At 43.2% G+C, this 18,903-nt stretch overlaps 2 protein-coding genes across 6 annotated transcripts in view; one reads left to right on the forward strand and one right to left on the reverse strand.

Moving 5' to 3' along the window:
- Positions 1-18,903, reverse strand: part of LOC148648735 (uncharacterized) — a 29,508-nt gene that overhangs the window by 9,644 nt on the left and 961 nt on the right. Inside the window, exon 1 of one of the 5 annotated variants that reach the window (XM_088606584.1) lies at positions 9,375-9,556. The exons of 1 other annotated variant lie outside the window; for it this stretch is intronic. The gene's annotated coding sequence lies outside the window, so the exon portion shown is untranslated. Of the gene's footprint in view, positions 1-5,021; positions 5,336-9,369; positions 9,557-18,903 lie in introns of those variants that run through there. 3 more of the 5 variants (XM_088606583.1, XM_088606586.1, XM_088606585.1) reach the window with 3 other exon arrangements.
- On the forward strand, positions 346-17,435 carry LOC148648736 (cytochrome P450 2J2-like). Its single transcript, XM_088606603.1, has 8 exons — positions 346-399; positions 6,585-6,736; positions 7,580-7,717; positions 13,200-13,363; positions 14,807-14,967; positions 15,634-15,810; positions 16,974-17,161; positions 17,296-17,435. Exons 1-7 carry the CDS (start codon positions 346-348, stop codon positions 17,001-17,003), a joined length of 876 nt encoding a protein of 291 aa, XP_088462729.1. The 3' UTR covers positions 17,004-17,161; positions 17,296-17,435.

Below are 18,903 nucleotides of genomic sequence, written 5' to 3' on the forward strand. Positions count from 1 at the left end.
CATTCAGCGGCTGTTTTACACAAACCCCCTTCAATTTTAAACACTACAACGTTAACTTTCTGGCTCTCTACGCGGACGGTGAACAAATCCCCAATAAACCGCTTTAACCAGACTGCCAGAATGGACATTGCGTCCGTGAATATTTTAATCTGGTGGAAACAGCCGGGAAGCGTCTGAAAGACAAACCACTTCTGGTGGACCGCGAGGAGTACGCGCACGGTTACGCACTGTTCGCTTTCACCCTCAGCCCCGACGACTGAGTGCACAGGGCATTATTCACTTATCAAAACGGGTAATCTGAGAGCTGAAATACGCTTTGCGCTACCGCTACCCACTACAGTTAACATGGTTGTGTACGCGCTGTTCGACAACGTGATCGAGCTGGATATGAGACGTCAAGTATGAATTGGCTTCATCACTCTGCTCTCCTCCCCACTGAGAGCTGGTGTGTGGGGAGCGTTCTGGCGCACTATGGCTGCCGTCGCATCATCCAGGTGGGGCTGCACATTGGTGGTGGTGGAGGGGAGTTCCCATTACCTGTAAAGCGCTTTGAGTGGAGTGTCCAGAAAAGCGCTATATAAGTGTAAGCAATTATTAATTATTATTATTATTATTATTATTATTATTATTATTATTATTATTATTATTATTATTATTACTATTATTCATTTACGACTTCAGCTAAAAAGCACGGGAGACCACACAACCTGCACATAAAGATGAACACCAAACAGCTGGAAGACATTCTAACCCGAGACCGCTACACCCGAGACAGTTTTCTAGGCGTGTTCCCCAGTGATGCCCTACCGCGCGAGAGACTGGCCCTCTGAGTTTAATAGTTAATACTCACCCACACGACCGCCCCGGCGAACACTGGCTTGCTATTTACTTACCCGATGACGAGGGCGCAGAATTTTTCGACTCCTACGGATTTTTCACCCGAAGCCTTTTTTCTTTCCCAAGAACATTATTGATTTCTTAAACAGAAATGCTAATTCCATATTTTACAACAACAGACAATTGCAAGATTCTTTTGCGGTGACCTGCGGTCTACATTGCGTCTTTTTTCTGTACAATAGATGTAAAGGTTTATCTTTTAGAAACATTTTTAGAACTTTATTCTACGAATGCAATCCAGAACGACCGCATGGTGGAAATGTTTCTGAAAAACCGACGCCGTGTGAGACGGAGACCCCTGTACCCTCTTAAGCATTTAAGGATTTAACCATTTGCATTTAAGCATTTAACCATTTGAAAATACGAATGTTCGATTATGCCGGTGTTTACGACAATTTAAAACATGTCATAAATGTTAATCGACCGTCTAAAATAAAAATGAAATCGAACCATTTCGACGTCTGTGTGGTTATTATTTAAAAAAGAACACAAAACATGATTTAAAATCAATACAATATTTTTATTATACATGTTACAGCGCTCAAGCTTTTTTTAATACATGTTACATCCAAGCCATTTTATTACAAACATTTTTAACTATATTGCTCAGGCTTTTTATAATACATTTCAAGTCATTTATCACAAACACACATACCCAGAGAAAAAATGTTACAAAGACAACCATGTGGGTCTAGGTATTAATGATCGTCTCCTTTCAGCGGTTATCTTAGAGACCGGGTCGACCGTCGACAACTCTACCGGTTGTTTTAAAGTTTTGACCGACGCTGCACAATCCCAGCGGGGCAGCCTTGGGTTTTTCAAGTAGCTCTCGGTTACCAGCGTTGGCTAGCGAGGTGCCCGGCACGTTGATATCGGCCATAGCCTCCATGAACACATCCCAACCTCTTGGTTTCTTACCGACCGCAACTGCTTGCTGCTGCGTGACAGCCCTGACAAGATCAATCATGTGAGAGCCCTCAACGGGTGCCCCCTTGTACACAGATTTTCATTCCAGGCTATTAATGGTTCATTGCGGGCCATGGTCTTTAACAATATCTCGGCCTTTCTCCGGAACCGCTGAGACACGCTGTCCAAAATACTAATAATAATAATAATAATAATAATAATAATAATAATAATAATTGCTTACATTTATATAGCGCTTTTCTGGACACTCCACTCAAAGCGCTTTACAGGTAATGGGGACTCCCCTTCACCACCACCACAAAATATACCCAAAGTCAGCGTCGCTCGATGACGGCGGTTGTGCTAACGTGCCTGATAACAGTTAAAAGTCCCCTTTTCGGAAGTCTCCTGGCGTACCAATGCCAGATACCGTTGTGACACCTGACTGTACAATATCACCTTTTCATATTCGGCCAGATGCGAGTTCTGAAGAATGTCTCGCATTTCATCATCCAACCGACGGGTTGTTATTTTTCTTACATCGCTTTCGAACCCAGACCGGTCTCGGAGTCGATCGAGCTGTTCCTGAGGTACCAGGTACATTTTTTTCAGCGTGCTCCATTATTGACGTTGTAGAAGCCCCGTAATCAATGGTACTGCAATACTCAACAGGGTCCCGATAAAACCGCCGGACTGGTTCACCAAGAGTCTCTTTCTTTTAACAGAAAGACCCTTTCGACTCAAAGTCTTTATAAGCTTACGCTTTCTCTTCGGGGTCCCAAACTGCTTAGCAGATAACGGTACGTTCCCTTTCAAGGTATTCAAGGCGATTTCAGCTATGGCCTGTACAAGATCATTTGTAGCCCCGCAGAGAATAGCTTTCCGCTGATTGGGGGCGGCTTTCTTACAGAAAATTTAAGAGAGTCAGGTTTCTCCGAACGCGTGAAGACATGACGACGCCCCGAACGTGTTTTTTCGACTTTTTAAATACATGCCGTGGGTACATCTGGTGGGAAAAGACCTGTTCGCAAGCGATAGTCATCTGGGGTGTCGTCATTTCAATCCACCAACAAGTAACCGAAAGGTTTTTTAGTAGCGTCATCGAACGCTTTCAAAAAAATTTGGCTTTACCGGGGTACATCTGCCGGGACAGGGTTGTAATCTGTAGATTTATCTCTAGGGTTTTTAAACAGCACCATGTCCTTTGTATTTAACGCTATGGTTCTACTTTTCCGGCCTTGACAAAACACATTTTGGACGATATACATGAGGCTGAGGTTTCGGTGGTGTACGTATTTGGTAAAAGCTTTTTCTATCTCATTATTTTCACACGCAGACTCCATCGAATCATCAACTATAATCAAATTTACTCTGCCCGACGGCAGTAAGCTGGGCGTCGGAAAACGACGTCGGTAGTCCTTCTATAAACTGAATGTATGGAAATTTCACGAGCAACTCAGCGTATAGAGGTTGCCAGCATCTGTAACACCAGACTATGTGTTCGGGTTTACGAGTCATAACGGTATCACCGTTCTCCAAGAGCTGTTTTATAAAATAACTTTTACCGCAATTCGAGGGTCCGGACAAAACGCATGAAAAGGGGTGTTTGAACCTGACATCCATCGTGTTAATATCCGTAGGGCATCGATGTCAAATTTTCTTGCAGCACCCGCTTGTCGTTCACCACCTTCTGGGTTTTCTTTAAGGTCCGGGTCTCAATGCGCCAATCCTTTTTAACACGCACGATCATCGGCTGTTGAATAGAAACGTGTTTCAATCCCCGGCACTCTGCATAAGGGTTAACGCCATAGTCAAAAACCAAGTCCCGCAGACTCTCAAAGTTAACTTTTTCCCAATTGTTCACATTGAGCGTAATGCCTGTCACCTTTAAACAGGCGTTTCCGCCAGACAGCTTGTCCCCTTGTACGACTTGGGTCCTGTTGACACAAACTCGGTGATGTGTTGTCCAGCAGCGATTTCGCTGGTCAGCTCACCCAGCCCCGGATTCCACTCACCCTCCCGGCTCACAAAGATAACGGAATCTGTGTCGTGGTACAGACAGCGGCCTTGCAAAGCATTTAGCCGATTGTATAACTCCAAGCGGGCATAGGCGGTTGTAAAGCTAGCGATGAAAATGTTAGTGTTTGAATGGCCTGTATAGCGGTGTTTAGTGTAACACAGGCTGTGTTTTCATCGATAAACTCGCAGGCTGACACCTCCTGATATGGCGTAAATAAGCCCCTGAACAATTCATCGGGGTTTCTCACGATGGTGGTCTGTGGTAAATTGTCTCTTTGCCCATACTTGCCCCACAAACTGTTCAAGGCAATTTTGGAAAGCTGTCTTTTGGCCGGATTCTTTTTAATGTTGCTGGGTTCCAGCCGGACACCCTCTTTTTCATACTATTCGCTGATATATCTTTATTGTTTCGCGACATCTGTACACCCCTCTGGAAACCCCGAAGCTTCCCGTTTCCCTTTCAGATGCAGTTTGATGTAGTCGGTAAAAAGATCGTGTGAGGCCTTTTCGAAATGCCAAATTTCGTAAATCTTACACACTCTATACCCCAGATCTAAGGTCATCTGTAATTCAGGGGTGCACCAGACACCAGTCAAGGCGCGATCTTCATCACCGTGCTCACAGGGAGTGGTCTGTTTTGTTTCAGCACACGTACGACAGTGCGAAAAACATTTTTTTGTCAATTTTGGTTGGAAGAACTGGAAAGTACAAACGTCTGGGTGGGTAAACTTTCACCTTCGCTGAACCGAAATACCGTTTTAAATCTCCAAAGTTGTTATATTTTATTCGGGGGGGCCCGAGTGAGTGGGTATTTTTTAGTTTTGTTCACAAACGGGTACAGATTGGTGAAATCATAGTAATGAATTTTTTCACCGGGCTGCGCTGTGTAATGCAAACAAATCGCATTTGTTCTCCCCCCTGCGCAGCTGTTAGAAATTTACCCAAGTCTCCATTTTCAACAAGCATGTCTCTGAACTCGTGCTCCCACAAAACGCGAACATTAAAACCTCTCATTTTGAGAAAATTGATTTTCACACCATCGTCTTTCTGTACAACCAACCAAAAGTAGTGTTTGTCAGCGGATTAAAATCGTTTTCACAATAACAAACGCTACAACCGTGGAAAAAGCAACCGTTGAACTCAAAGGCTCTCTGCACTCCGTCAATTACAGCATAACCATCCAGAAAATATGGACCAACCTTGAACTCACCGGCCGTGGTTTACGCGTGTTGGATTTTAACGGGCTCTGTGTGTTCGATGTACATAAGCCACTGAATGCTGGGTGTAGAATTTTTTTTGCTGGCGGTGGTAATTGTCATGGGGTAGCAACGCTATCGTCTCTTCCTCTAAAAACATAAGTCTGAACATGGCCATGCAGACACTAGCGATGGTCAACAAACTGAAAGGGGTCGATGCACACAACGCAGGCGGCCCCTGACTCAGTCACGCGTGTCTGTCTGGTCATATTCATGACCTCGTCCCGAAACCTGACACAGCCTTCTCTTAGAATTGCCCCATCCAACTGGCAGTAACGTTTCAACTCTGTGAGTTAAACACACTTCCCTTGCATTCTTCATACCAAACCAAAAACTCGGCTTTCTCGCTCGGCAGCATGTAGTTAACGCCGTAAAGACTTTTACGCCCGCGGTGTGTGGAAACTTATCCCAAACTTTCGAAAAAGCTGTCGCGAATGTGTAATTAAAAATAAACTGTGTCTTATTACACGATTTTAAAGACTTTAAGACCAACCCCGCGTGTTTAAAATGTATTTTCTGGGCAAACACATCATTTGTGTTTGCGTTGTGTGTTGATACTTTTAAAGTTTAAAACTTATAAACTGATAAGTGAATATAGACCGTTATAATGTTAAAATCTATATTATTTTAAGACATACAACGGTGTCTACATTTCATAGCGGTTAAAACGTGGTGAAAATGTGTCTCGGTGTCTGTGTTTGATTCACCAACAGACCGCTAAGATTATTATCAAGCAAAATGTTTTTTTATTAACGGTATAAGAAAATGTATCTATTCTTTATAGCGACATGTTCACAAACCAAGCTTGACGTTTTGAGGTTTTATTTTTTCGCGATGCGATGTTAAGAACATTTTTGCGTGAAATACATGTGGTGATTACAAATTAGAAAACTTTACATGAATATAAAACCTTTAACTAACCCCCCACACCGCACGTCTTTAACAGGCAACAAATGATGGGGTGTTGTTCTTTATACTTTAACGGACTGGTCTTAAAGACGCAAAAATGTTCTTAACATCGCATCGCGAAAAAATAAAACCTCAAAACGTCAAGCTTGGCTTGTGAACACGTCGCTATAAAGAATAGGTACATTTTCTTATACCGTTAATAAAAAACATTTTGCTTGATAATAATCTTAGCGGTCTGTTGGTGAATCAAACACAGACACCGAGACACATTTTCACCACGTTTTAACCGCTATGAAATCTAGACACCGTTGTATGTCTTAAAATAATATAGATTTTAACATTATAACGGTCTATATTCACTTATCAGTTTATAAGTTTTAAACTTTAAAAGTATCAACACACAACGCAAACACAAATGATGTGTTTGCCCAGAAAATACATTTTAAACACGCGGGGTTGGTCTTAAAGTTTTTAAAATAATGCAATAAGACACAGTTTATTTTTAATACCACATTCGCGACAGCTTTTTCGAAAGTTTGAGATAAATTTCCACACACCGCGAGCGTAAAAGTCTTTAAAGACGTGGTGGTCTTTAAGGATGGCACAGCGGGCATGGTGTTTGAGCACAGTGCTGTGGATGGCATCGTGGCAGGAATAGTGTGGCACCTTTCTGAAGCACAAGCCGTTCTCCACACCTCAAGAGGGTTGTCGGACGTAACAGAAGCCGGGGTGCGTTTAATAGTCGTGTGGTAACTATGGTTATAAGCGTAAATAAGATCTGAAAGGACGGCGATATATCGAAAGGTGTTTTTGTGTGTCGGGTACCTCCACATTTTTGTTTGAATAGTTCTGTTAAACCTCTCGACCACGCTAGCCTGCACACCGCTGGCCGTAACGAAATGTTCCAATATTCTCACGTTTGAGAAAATCTTGGAAGGTCCTGTTAAGAAATTCTTTACCCTCATCCGTTTGTAGCTTTCTAGGTGCACGCCTCTCTTGCAGTATATTTCGGAAGGCGCCTGTCACGGCCCCTCCAGTCTGGGTTTTCAGCGGCACGGCCAAAGCGTATTGAGACAGCATGCCTATACACGTTAAGATGTAGCAGAAACCGCCGTTGAACTCGCGGTGTTCTCTCATGTCCACCAAGTCGGCCTGCCACTGCCAGTCCATTTCGGACACCAGCGTCCTGTGTCTCTTAAAACGTACGCGCGCCGGCTTGTGCAGCGTATAAGCAGCCTGGCCGGACAACCACTCAGCCATTCCCGATTCCCTAGGGTTATAATAGAGCGCACTCAACCCCGCTGCAGACATGGTCCCCTTCCAAACCAATACACACTTTCACACACCTAAAGCGAGGGATGCGCCGCCTTGGGTCTTTGGGACCCTGAGGCTCCGGACCGACCGGCCGGGGGGGAAGGCGGGGGTTCCGATCCTTAACGACACACCGTTGGCTCCTGAGGGGGCGGGACATGCACCCATAACAACACGCCATTGGCTGGCAAGGGGGGCGGGACATCCACCCACCGCTGACGCCCATTGGCGTGGTACCTGTCAAAAGTTTGACGAAAGGTGTCGCTTTATAATACTCGCAGCTACCCGCCTTCATATGGACTTGGCGACGTCAGCGTACTAGGTGGGACACTGGCTCACATGAGAACTTTCCCGAATATCCCGAAAATCATATCGTCACTTCCTAATGAATTTACGCATCCATCGCTTGGGAAATCATGGTAATATCTAACTTAAAATTGATTTCCAGTCACGCCACATTTATTCATCATGAAGTTTGTAAAAATGTTTACTAATAAAAGTGTCATTTATTCATAATGAAGTTAAATCTCTGCTAATAGCTGTATTACAGCTAATGCATGTAGTGTCTTGAGTAAAAAAAAAACGTAGAGCCTTTAGTACGCGATAGTGAATTTTTAGATATCTTGAGAAGTGAAGGGAACTAAGATTAATGAAATACCCATTTTAGCAGCGTCGAAGTCCTAATGTGTTCTGTCATATCCGGGCGTCAATTGAATAGGTCTGTTCTGTCATCCAGGGGGAATCGGGGACGTTGAGGAATTGGGGGTGCAGAGAATAAGTTGTGTAGGAAAATGTAAGGGTACTTAATAGAAAAAAACTAGATGAAGTGCAACAAATGTCTCCCTTGAAGGTGCATGAGATTCAAATGTAGCCAATACATACAACCGAAATAGCGGTGTGTTCTCTTTATTCGTCTGGAGGATCTGCTTGTGAATCTGTATCATCTTCTCAATGGAATTAAAAGCCGCTGTAATATGATACATGTTCAAATCCAGGCCCCCAGCTAGTGTACTGGTTTGTTTTGTAACGCTAATGCAATCGAGTAGTAGTTATGTACCCTCATCTGGTACTTTTGTTTTAAGCGGAAATGCAGTTCTTACATTAAAAACGAACATTGAAACGTCAGGGACATTGAGTTATATATATAAACACGAGACAAAGTAATATACTGTACATAACTTTGTAATATATACAACCGGTATATACTGGTCTATAAATAGTACAGTATGACCTGAGGCGGCAGCGGCAGGGGCGCATACCCAGGCGAACCCCGGAGCGCTACAATATGTTTTTTTTATTCTGCCCTGCGATAGACTGGCGTCAAGTCCGGGGTGTATCCCGCCTTGCGTCTGTTGCTTGCCGGGATAGACTCCGGATCCCCCGAGAACTGGATAAGGCGGTTAGAAAATTGATGGATGGATGTGTTTTTTAATTTGTACAAATACTAGGTAGAAATATTATTCCGGAGAGGACGTTATGAGATGAAAGACGCCAAGCTTACGTCGTTTGCAACTGCCTTTGGCTAACCTGAGCGTGTTGGTAAACCGTCTGATCCTTCTCAGAGATCAAATCAGAACCGACAACTGTAAATTATTCCGTGGCCGCAGGTACTGACAGAACCTAAAACACACACGGGAACAGAAACTGCCCGATTTTGTATTGAAATCAACGTGACAAAAAAAAAGTCGGTGCAAAACCTATTCAATTGTAATTGTAGCTTTTAGTTAAATACTTTATTAACAGTCACCTCCGCTCAGTCATCTAACCTTAGAGCAATAACATTGTGCGTGTAACACGAGCCCATTAAGGTCGCTTTTCGCTCCCCCAAAATAGCAATAAAAACTCAAAAGGTTTTATTTATTTCATCATTCATAGGCTATTGTTTCAAGACCTTCAAGCCTTTTCCCCTAAGAGGAATAGTTTCTGACAGAGCCTTCTGCTGTACCTTAGCTGTACATCAAAAACAGCAATTTGTATTTTTTAAAAAACAAATCCTTATAATCTGCATCATTTTACAATGCCATAATATTTCTAGGTCTATACTACTACAGGAGAAAAGTAAATTACTCACCTCACCTTAATGTTAAGAAGCCCTCTCTCAGATTGTTTAGAGTGCTTTGATTGCAGAGGCAGTACGAATGCCACAAAATCTGGACTAGAAAACCGGTTTTTAATGTCTGCCTGGTGATTTGAATTAAGCAATCAAATTCAGAGTCCCCTGCACAGTGCTTCACTGTCCGTGAAAGGCGGGTTACTCATCTTATACTGTATGGCGGGTTACAGGTCAAATAGCTCAATGGCTGACAACACACAGGGGCGGGGAGAGGGTGGGTGTCAAAAATTCACACATCAGCACCCTTTTTCAGGAACAAGGTAGAAGATACACGTTTCCAGCAATTGCAAAACAGAGATGGTACTAATTCTCCCAAAAGCAGACTCCATCCCACATCCGTATATATAGCGAATGGAGGTAAAATGATTACAAAACACCCAGATGAGAAGGATACGATTATTGGATCAATTTGCTGCTAGCTCTCAAAAGATCTGGGTAGGCTAACTTGAAACGGTGGCGATATTCTTACATAAAATAAACCGGTGAGTGACGTGAGGTGGTGAAAATGACTGTCAGGGCACAGTTATATCAAAGATCTTCAATTTTATTTACCCTAGCTGTTGTAGAGGCCTCTTAACTGATTTTCATCCACCGGGCTTAATTTGGAGAGATATCCCTAAACATGAAAGTTTTAAAAGGCGGTATGCAAGCTACAGCCCGCAGGTTTTCGGGACTGAAGACCCTCGTTTCCCTTCATTACTGCTAATTCCGCATTTCTTAAAATAGATGCGAGGATGAGGCACAAATTCGGTGATCTTTCAGGTTCGCTGACACTTTCTTCCCGGCTCAGGAGCGCTTGCTCCTGCTAGCTCTGTAGGGCGCAGTGCAACTTTCGCCTCTCACCCAGGAGTCATTAATGCGCCCGCTGTCCGGTCTAACTAACGATCTGACTGCCCCCAACTCCTATCTCTGATCTAGAACACGCGTATAAATAGATCTCAATGGCAAAAATGGCAATGGCAAAAATAATATTTTTTTTTAAAAAAAGGTTGGGACCTAATCCAAAAACCCTTTGCTGATGTAGTAGATTAAAGAACGAACATCTTAAATAAATCTTAGGGACAGGAAAGGTAAAGATGATTCGCAATATCTCCGACGGCGTCTGCAAGGCTGAAACCCACCGCCTCCGTTCTTGCCCCATGTCTGTCCTTGAAAGTTGCGTTTGTTCTGCTTTCCTGCGACATTGCGTTTTCTTTTTCGGGCTTGTGACGTTACTCAGCCCCCTTACAACGCCGCAGGGGAACCGAACCGGTCTCGTTCGCTTGTGCTGCGTTTGCGCCGCCTTGTGCTGTTGGAAGTGGCTTCCGAGCTGCCTGAGTTCCTGAGACATAACGGATTATTTTTCGGGTTATCGCGGTTTACGGCGAACTTGACCGGTGGTAGCACATTCTGTGAAGTTCAGACACTGGGTTACTGGATGAAATTATGGCAATGTCTGCAGTTTTGTTTCTCTATTTGTCTCGGGGTGGTGGAGTGGGGATTTTAAAAAAGCGAACATTAGCCAACGATTGCATTTTCTTAAGAAGAAGGCTATCGCCGTCATGTCATAATACTCTGTAGCTGTGTCGGTTTTTATTTTTATAACTGAGGCAAAGGTAGTGGAAAGTTTGTCAGTGCCCCTAAATAAATAGGCAATTCGCAGACCATTTAAAGTTTCGACTCGTCTAACTGACATAAACTCAGACATGCAGACAATCACACCGGGGCCAATGTTGTACCAGAAAACACCGGAGAACATGCAAACTCCACACAGATAGATCCCCGGGGGTTGATTCCAAGGGCAGCAGACACGTGAAAACACGATTAAGGCGCTATATCTCGGGAGAGAAACCAGCTGGGAAGCTACTTTCAACGGCACAAACCGGCACAAACGCAGCACTAGCGAATGAGACCGGCTCGGTTCTCTTGCGCCCTCATGGAAGGGGGCTGAGTAACGTCACGGTCCCGAAAAATTAAGGCGCTCTATCTCGGAAACGAAAGCATTTCGTATTTATTTGTTTTGTCGTGCTCAAATGGCTTGTGTGGGTAGTCCCTGGGGACGCAGGTGCTAGGGACATTTCTACTTTTGTGGCAGACTCACGTATTAGGGAACAAACGTCTGGAAGCCCGTTTCAGCCAGGGAATAAACCGCGCTACGGTATCTCGCAATTGCGACTTTGTATCGCAGAGGTCCGAGTTTATATCTCGCAATTGCGACTTAAAATCTCAGTTATACCCGAGATATAAAGTCGCATTTGCGAGATAAGAAGTCATAATTCCGAGATTCGATGTCGCCATGGCGAGATATGAACTCGTAATAACGAGACATAAAGTCGTAATTCTAAGATTTTAAGTCGCATTTGCGCGATATAAACTCGGACTTCTGCGATACAAAGTCGCAACTGCGAGATAAGAACGCGTTTTTTTTACTCCCTGACGGAAAAGGACTTCCATAGGGGGGTCCAGTTTAGGCAAAAAACAAGAGCAGTTTACATTTCCTCTTAGATACCTGTATGGTCTTTGCTAGCTTGGGCATGTTATGTTGAAAACAAAAAAGGTAACCAGGAAAGGAGTATCAGATCCGAGATTCCTTTTAATTCCATTTTTTTTTTGTCTGTATTTGTGGCTGGTGCCGGTTGAACAGAATCAATGTGGTCTCCGAGCCTTGCGGACGGTTATTCTTCGCCTTTCTGATCGTGGCGGATCTGTTCAAAAACAGGAAGCCAAGAAACTTTCCTCCGGGTCCATGGGAACTGCCCGTCCTAGGAAACATTCTGAATTTCGACACTAAACGGGCGCATCTGTACATTACAGAGGTAGGGGCGATTCCGTTGCGAGATAGGGCTCTTAATTTCTTTCGGTTTGTGTTTGTTAAACCAAACCGTTCAGTGTTCTAAAGAACCGGGATACCGCAGATACTGACTCCTGTACAAAAATCGGTATTCACATTGGAGGAAAGTATTGTGCTGTAGAAAGTGACCAAATATTCATTATATTGGACTCGGCTAACAGGTAACTTGTGCGTAACGCGGAGAGCGGTGTGATTCAATTGCGCTATTCAGACAGAGTAAATGAATCAGTAATCAGAGTTTATTTATCATAATGGTAATTAAACTGCTAATCTCCGTCCGCAATTCTAAAGTGAAGTGTTCCTACGTGGATGAAAAGGTAAACGAAAGACGAAAGAAAACACATCAATTAAGCTATTGACGGAGCCTGTTAGCGCCAAAGGTCAATAAACACATGGGCTCAACTGTTACGAATACGAGGTGAAAGGACGCAGGTCCTAGATGTATTTACCAGAATTCTGTCAGTCCGGAGTAAATTCTACTTTTGGTTTGTGAAACCCTTGGATCTCACCCAGATACCTTCGCTCTTAAGTGAATTTGAGTGGCGAAGAACATCACAGGTTGAGTCTAGGACTCACGATTCACACTTTCTCCAGACCTCGATTTCAGAAGATTGACGCGATTAAAGCGAGATATCGCTAAGAAATTAAACAATTTGAGCATTCTGAGCTGCAAAAACTTTGTAATTGGGATGAATTATTAATGATTCAACGAACATACTACTACTGGCATAATAGTAGTAGTAGTAGTAATAATAACAACATCAACCCCTGATTTTGCCTTTTGCTCACTGTCATTGATGAGGGCAGGGCCAGTGTCTTTATACAGCCCTTTAAGAGCTGAGTTGGAAGGAAAACCCGCAGACAGACTGGCCTTCCAAGACCACTACTGGATGTAGCGGTCTCAGGGAGATGGTGTGGGAAGCAGTTTTGTAGGTGAAACTCCTGACGACATTTCCAGTTCTTTGCAGCTTGCGGAGAGACATGGGAACGTCTTTAGCCTTCGAATCGGACGGAGGATGGTGGTCCTGAACGAGCTGGTGAAAGAGGTTTTAGTCCAACAAGGAGATGACATTTCAGATCGACCCATGCCTCCTCTGATTGAAGATTTCTTCGAAAGGAAAGGTAATTCTGGTTTTTTTTTTTACCTGTATGGTGTAATTAAGAGTGTGTGTTTATATGTCTTTAATAGTATTTACTTTTGCAACCAGATGCCGGTTTGTTACTGTCCAATGGTTACACCTGCAAGCAGCAGAGACGATTTGCTCTGTCTACCTTAAGGAACTTTGGACTGGGCAAGAAGAGCATAGAATCTTACATCATTTCAGAAAGCAGGTTCCTGAATGAGGCCATGGAGAGTGAGCAGGGTAAATACTGAAGCGGTTCAGGAAGGAGGGGAGCGTGTAGAGAGATATCACTGATGCAATTGCCATTATACTACAAAATCTGCTGAGGGCGATCCAATCCATGTTGTGGAGTGTGTCTCTGGCTTTTCATTCCAGCACATCTCTTTACACATCTAAATGTCTGCATGAACTCAGTGTTGAATCGGTTGAACTAGGCCAATTTAGCATTTACTTTCCCAGATGCTGCTTTAAAGATGGCTTGAAAGTCTGCAGACATAACAGCCCTCCTGAACCAGAATTAAATCTCTTGATCTATAGAGTAGACCTGTAGTTTTACTCCTGTTTCATCTGGTTTTAATCTCAAGGGTACGTTTAATAACTGAGAGTTATTTAAAAACGAATAATTCAATATTTCTGCGGCTTAAGACTTCTTACACCTGTTTCTGCATTTGTCCTTTATCGAAAAATACTGTGCTGCTTGTCTCTAAAAAGGGAGAGTGGTGTTATTGAGGAATTAGTTCAGAGGTAATGCCATTTTCTGAGAAAAAGCATTACCAATAAAGTAGAGATCAATCATTCAGCCTAACTGGGGTACACAAGAAAGCCAAAGACAGATGTGTGCTTTGGGATCAGTGTTGAAAACAGTTTTAAATCAGGGATCCTCAAAAGCAATCCAATGGATATTCTTTCAGCTAACAATCTGCAGAGAAGGATGGTATCGGTCCACTTAAACATCAGTATTAAAAAAACCTTAAAATGAAGTCAACCACAAAAAAACCCTTCAGAGCATTTTTAGTTCACACTACTACAGTGCGTACCAGACTAGTAATAGTACAATCCATATCTTCTAATAAAGTTAATTCAGAAAAGCATTTTTACTTGGGGAAATTGAAGTCCAGCAGTTTTTCCATCATAGAATGCTCTGCAATAAAAACATGAAAAGATATTCAAGCAGGGAGTTCACACAGCCCTCCTTAGCATCTTACTGCTACAAGAATTATTTCTGGGGGATTTGGGGATCCTTTGCAATATGAGCTGACACCTTCTTCAAAACACCTGCAGTTCTTAGTCCTGAGTGCAATGTGCTCTTTTGTCTGTATGCCTTCAGTTTCACATCCCATTGCTGTGAATGAAGAGATCTTTTTCCTTGACTGTGAATATATCACAAGGATGTTGAAGGCTTGAATCGACTCCTCCACCAACTTGTGTTTCTGGAATGCAGGATGGCCTTTTGATCCCATGTTCTTCATCAACAACGCGGTCTCCAACATCATCTGCTGCTTAATGTTCGGGGAGCGGTTTGAGTATAGTGATGCCAGCTTTCAGCAGATGCTGCGGCTTTTGGATGAGGTCATGTACTTGCAGGGGAGCACAGTAGTGCAGGTACTGTAATTAACATGCCATCTTACTTTCCCATTAAGCATGTTGCTATAAAGGAGCTTTCTAACTCAGGCCTGAATTATAATCACCATTGCTGATCATAAATCACCAACATAGGAAATGATGGCCATTTTTATGCAAGAATATCACAGCACATAACAGGATGTAAGAGATGTTACAGAAGACCTTAGAAAGGCATGAGACAGTGGGGAACACTCTCTGGTCCCACAGACTCTGTAGGCAACTTGTCCAATTCTTGCTACGTGTCACATGGGTCACAAAAGCAAAAGTACTCCACAAAGAACTGAAATTGCAAGTAAAAGACATTTTAATGTATACTAAATGTATTTTGTATTTGTGTAATTAATATGTAGCTGGGTGCTTTGATCTTGATCTGATTTGATCTGGAGCATGTTCTACACATATTCTGCATACTTGGGTGCAATGCAATACTTACAATACAATACAATTCAGAAAATGGAATACCTAAAAATGTGAATGAGAAGTGAACATAGATTTTTGTAAAGTGCTTATGTTTTTATAAAATATCAGACGGTTTGGGCCAATATCTGTGGGCTTTGCTCTCTACAAAGATGAGGTCAACAGGTTGAAGAAACCAAACGTAATAAAACAGTCTCAACTAAAACGGTCTTGAAATCTCCTTGTTAGTTGTACAATGCATTCCCCATGCTGATGAGGAGGATACCTGGGCCGCACCAGAAGTTCTTTTCAAAGGTGAATGCACTGGCTGTTTTTGTGAGGTCTAAGATCGAGGCACACAAGGAAGATCTGGACATCTCTGCGCCCCGGGACTACATCGACAGCTACCTAATCGAAATCGAAAAGGTGAGAAGATGACTGGGGTGAAAGGATACTGCCCTGGAGGCAAACCAGGAAGCTGCCTTTTTCGTGATATGAAAACAGAGGAGCTTAAATGATTTGGTGAGGATCTGAGCCATTGAAGTGTTATTTCCTGGCTACAGCTGTAACATAAACGCTGAATTAAATTCATGAGGTCTCAAGGAGTATACCAGCTGTACGTACTTGCAAGAATCAATCTGATAGGATTTAAAACAGGAAGTGAGCTCAGGATATAGCAGGCTGAGGGACACTACTGCTACCCTCTTGAGCAAAATCATTGGTTCAGATTCCTCCTGGTAGCTCAACCGTAAAAAAACAGATCTAGAAAATGAACACGGAAAATCCCAAAACAGGGAATTGTAAGTCACTTTGGACAAAAATATATCGGCCAAGAGATTTAGTAATAAAGTAATAAATAGTAATCAATTCTAAATAGTAATAATTAGTAATAAAAGCCCAAGGCTGCTTTCTCTTGTTCTCCTCTGCTGATGTCAAGTTGTTTTCCTTGAGATTTTATCTGGAGTGGTTCCTTTTTTTGGTGTAAAGGAGACCCTGAGGCAGCTTTTGATGAGGAAAATTTGTCATTCTGCACACTGGATCTGTTTGGTGCTGGGACTGAGACCACATCCAACACCCTGTGCTGGGCTCTCCTCTACATGATCAAATACCCAGACATCCAGCGTAAGACCGGCTCGAGCTCGCTGTGGCCCTTGGGAGAGAGATGGTTTGCAACTGTCTTGTAGGCTGTGGGCTGTCTAATCAGTTGCGCTATTAGCTCAATTAAAAGTTCAATTCAATTAAGCAGCTCAAAGTCCAGCCTGAATGAGGAGTCACGAGGGTCAGGATTGGGAAGCCCTACTATAAACTATTTGACCTTTCACTGGTACTTTAGAAATGCCCACTCTCTGTCTGGTCACCCCACAGCACAATTCACGCTGCATATTGAGTGAAGTGGAGCTACCAGCTGCGGAACTGTTTTTGCACTTGCTCTGTGTTGTGCTTGCTGCTTTATAAGAACTGTATTTTCCTTGTTAGGGCAGCTGGTTCTCATCAGACCATTAAGGATGTGGTAAGGCCTTGTGCCTTTCTGAGCTATTCTGCAAGTGCGCTTACCTGATCACCTCTGTTGTGGCCTTACGTTTCCCTAGGCAAGGTGCGGGCTGAGATTGACAGAGTGATCGGACAGGCACGGCCCCCTGCAACAGAGGACCGAGCCAACTAACCCTACACTGACGCTGTGATCCATGAAATCCAGAGAATGGGAAACATTGCTCCTCTCAGTATTCCTCATATGACCACCAAGGACACCAACATCCAAGGGTATTTTCTTCCTAAGGTGAGAGAGATCAGAACAATACCCAAGATTTTAGGGTCGTGCATTCATTTCTGTTTTTCATTTACAAAAGTGGTAAGCTTAAATGTTCAAATATGAAACTAGTCTGAACTTTCACTTCTCCATCCTTTCTTTAGGGTACTCTAGTGATAGCAAATTTGACCTCTGTGATGTTTGACAAGACTCAGTGGGAAACGCCAGACACGTTCAATCCGGGCCAGTTTTTGGATGCAGATGGCCGCTTTCTAAAGAGAGACGCATTCCCGCCATTCTCAACAGGTGAACCTTGTTTGTTGAATATTGTAAAGTCTGGTGTTGCTCACTAGGGCGTGCAAAGTTCCTTAACGTTTTCTCCCCGGCAAAAAAAAAGATGTATTTCTTCAGTAAGATGCAGTCATGTGAAAGTATTAATAACTCTTTGATATGCTAAAGCAGTCAGTCCATTCAACCATCCATTTTCTAACCAACCTTGTCCAGGTGTATTGCTCCCCATCTACCACGAAGGCAAACCAATCATGAATGTTAGGGCTTAATGGCACAGGCCAAAAACCGTTGGCCAGGTCTAAGACTGAGAACACGCTGTGAAAAATACTAACTGAAAAACAGAAGAAGGGTCAGCCACTAAGGGTGTCAATTTGTCAGTGTATTTATTTGCCTCCTGATAATTAACAGTGAAGCGCCATGCCCCACTTGCCTTTTTTACTGGCCATATGGGACTATTGCTTTTACTGTGGGTCCTTCTAATGATGCCCTGTTCCATTCATCTCTGCACTACTGGCCTAATACCAACTTCAGCTTCAAGGCCAATCCTGTGCGGTTTTGTATAGGGTGGTTGTTTGCCATGAAAGTGACAAGGGACATGTCCAAAAGCCCACATTCGTCCTTATCTTCTGACCATATGATTTCACATAACGTCTATGCGGAACCTGTAACATCCTGTTTTGTGAATGCTGAGTTCTGGCAAAGTGCCGTCTAAGGAGGGGGTTTTCTGTTAGACCAGCATAAGATTGGAAAGGACTGAGTCGACAGTTGGCAAGTCATATGTGCTATTACTTTGTTTGTTACACTGTATAAAAAGACTAACTTTATAACTGTGCGGAGAGACTGACTGTGGCAAGCTACTCTCCAGCATGCATGCGTAATAAACGACTCTTCTTTAACCAACATCGGGACTCCCCCCTACACCCCCCTACTCCAGTTGACTACTTTCAATCCTGTGGGCTTCTCTAATGAGTGTCTCAAATCGTTCCTCACTCTCCTTAAGGTCCGGGCGACTTCACATAATAGTCTTAGAAACATCTGCTTTCAACCCTCCCATGTAGATCTGTTTTATAATGGATGAGGTGTCCTCATTGACTTCCTTCTTATCTGCCAACCCGGAATATTCTATCCATAAAGTGATAAACGGTTCAGTAAAATCTGATACATCCTCATCCTCATTCTCTTTCTTGCCTCACCATTAATCCCACATATCACATCCAACTGCCCAGTCCGCTGCTCTCCAACTCTCCTTAAAATCATTGCTGCCTCAATGGGTTTTATGCCATACATATCTTTTAACTCTTGGAGAGCTGTCCAGGTCTGTTGCATCCCTGCCTTAGGGTGAGGAACTTCCTTGGTCCATCGATCAACATCTTCCAGTTTGACCTAATATTCGGTTATCAGGACCTTCTCCTTTCTCTGAGAAATCACCCTGGAAGGAGAAGGACCCTCCTCTCCCTCACTCAATTTTTCTTCATCTGAAC

Source organism: Lepisosteus platostomus, chromosome 14, assembly GCF_059453375.1.
Source record: "Lepisosteus platostomus isolate fLepPlt1 chromosome 14, fLepPlt1.hap1, whole genome shotgun sequence".
In the NCBI taxonomy this organism is placed as follows: Eukaryota; Metazoa; Chordata; class Actinopteri; order Semionotiformes; family Lepisosteidae; genus Lepisosteus; species Lepisosteus platostomus.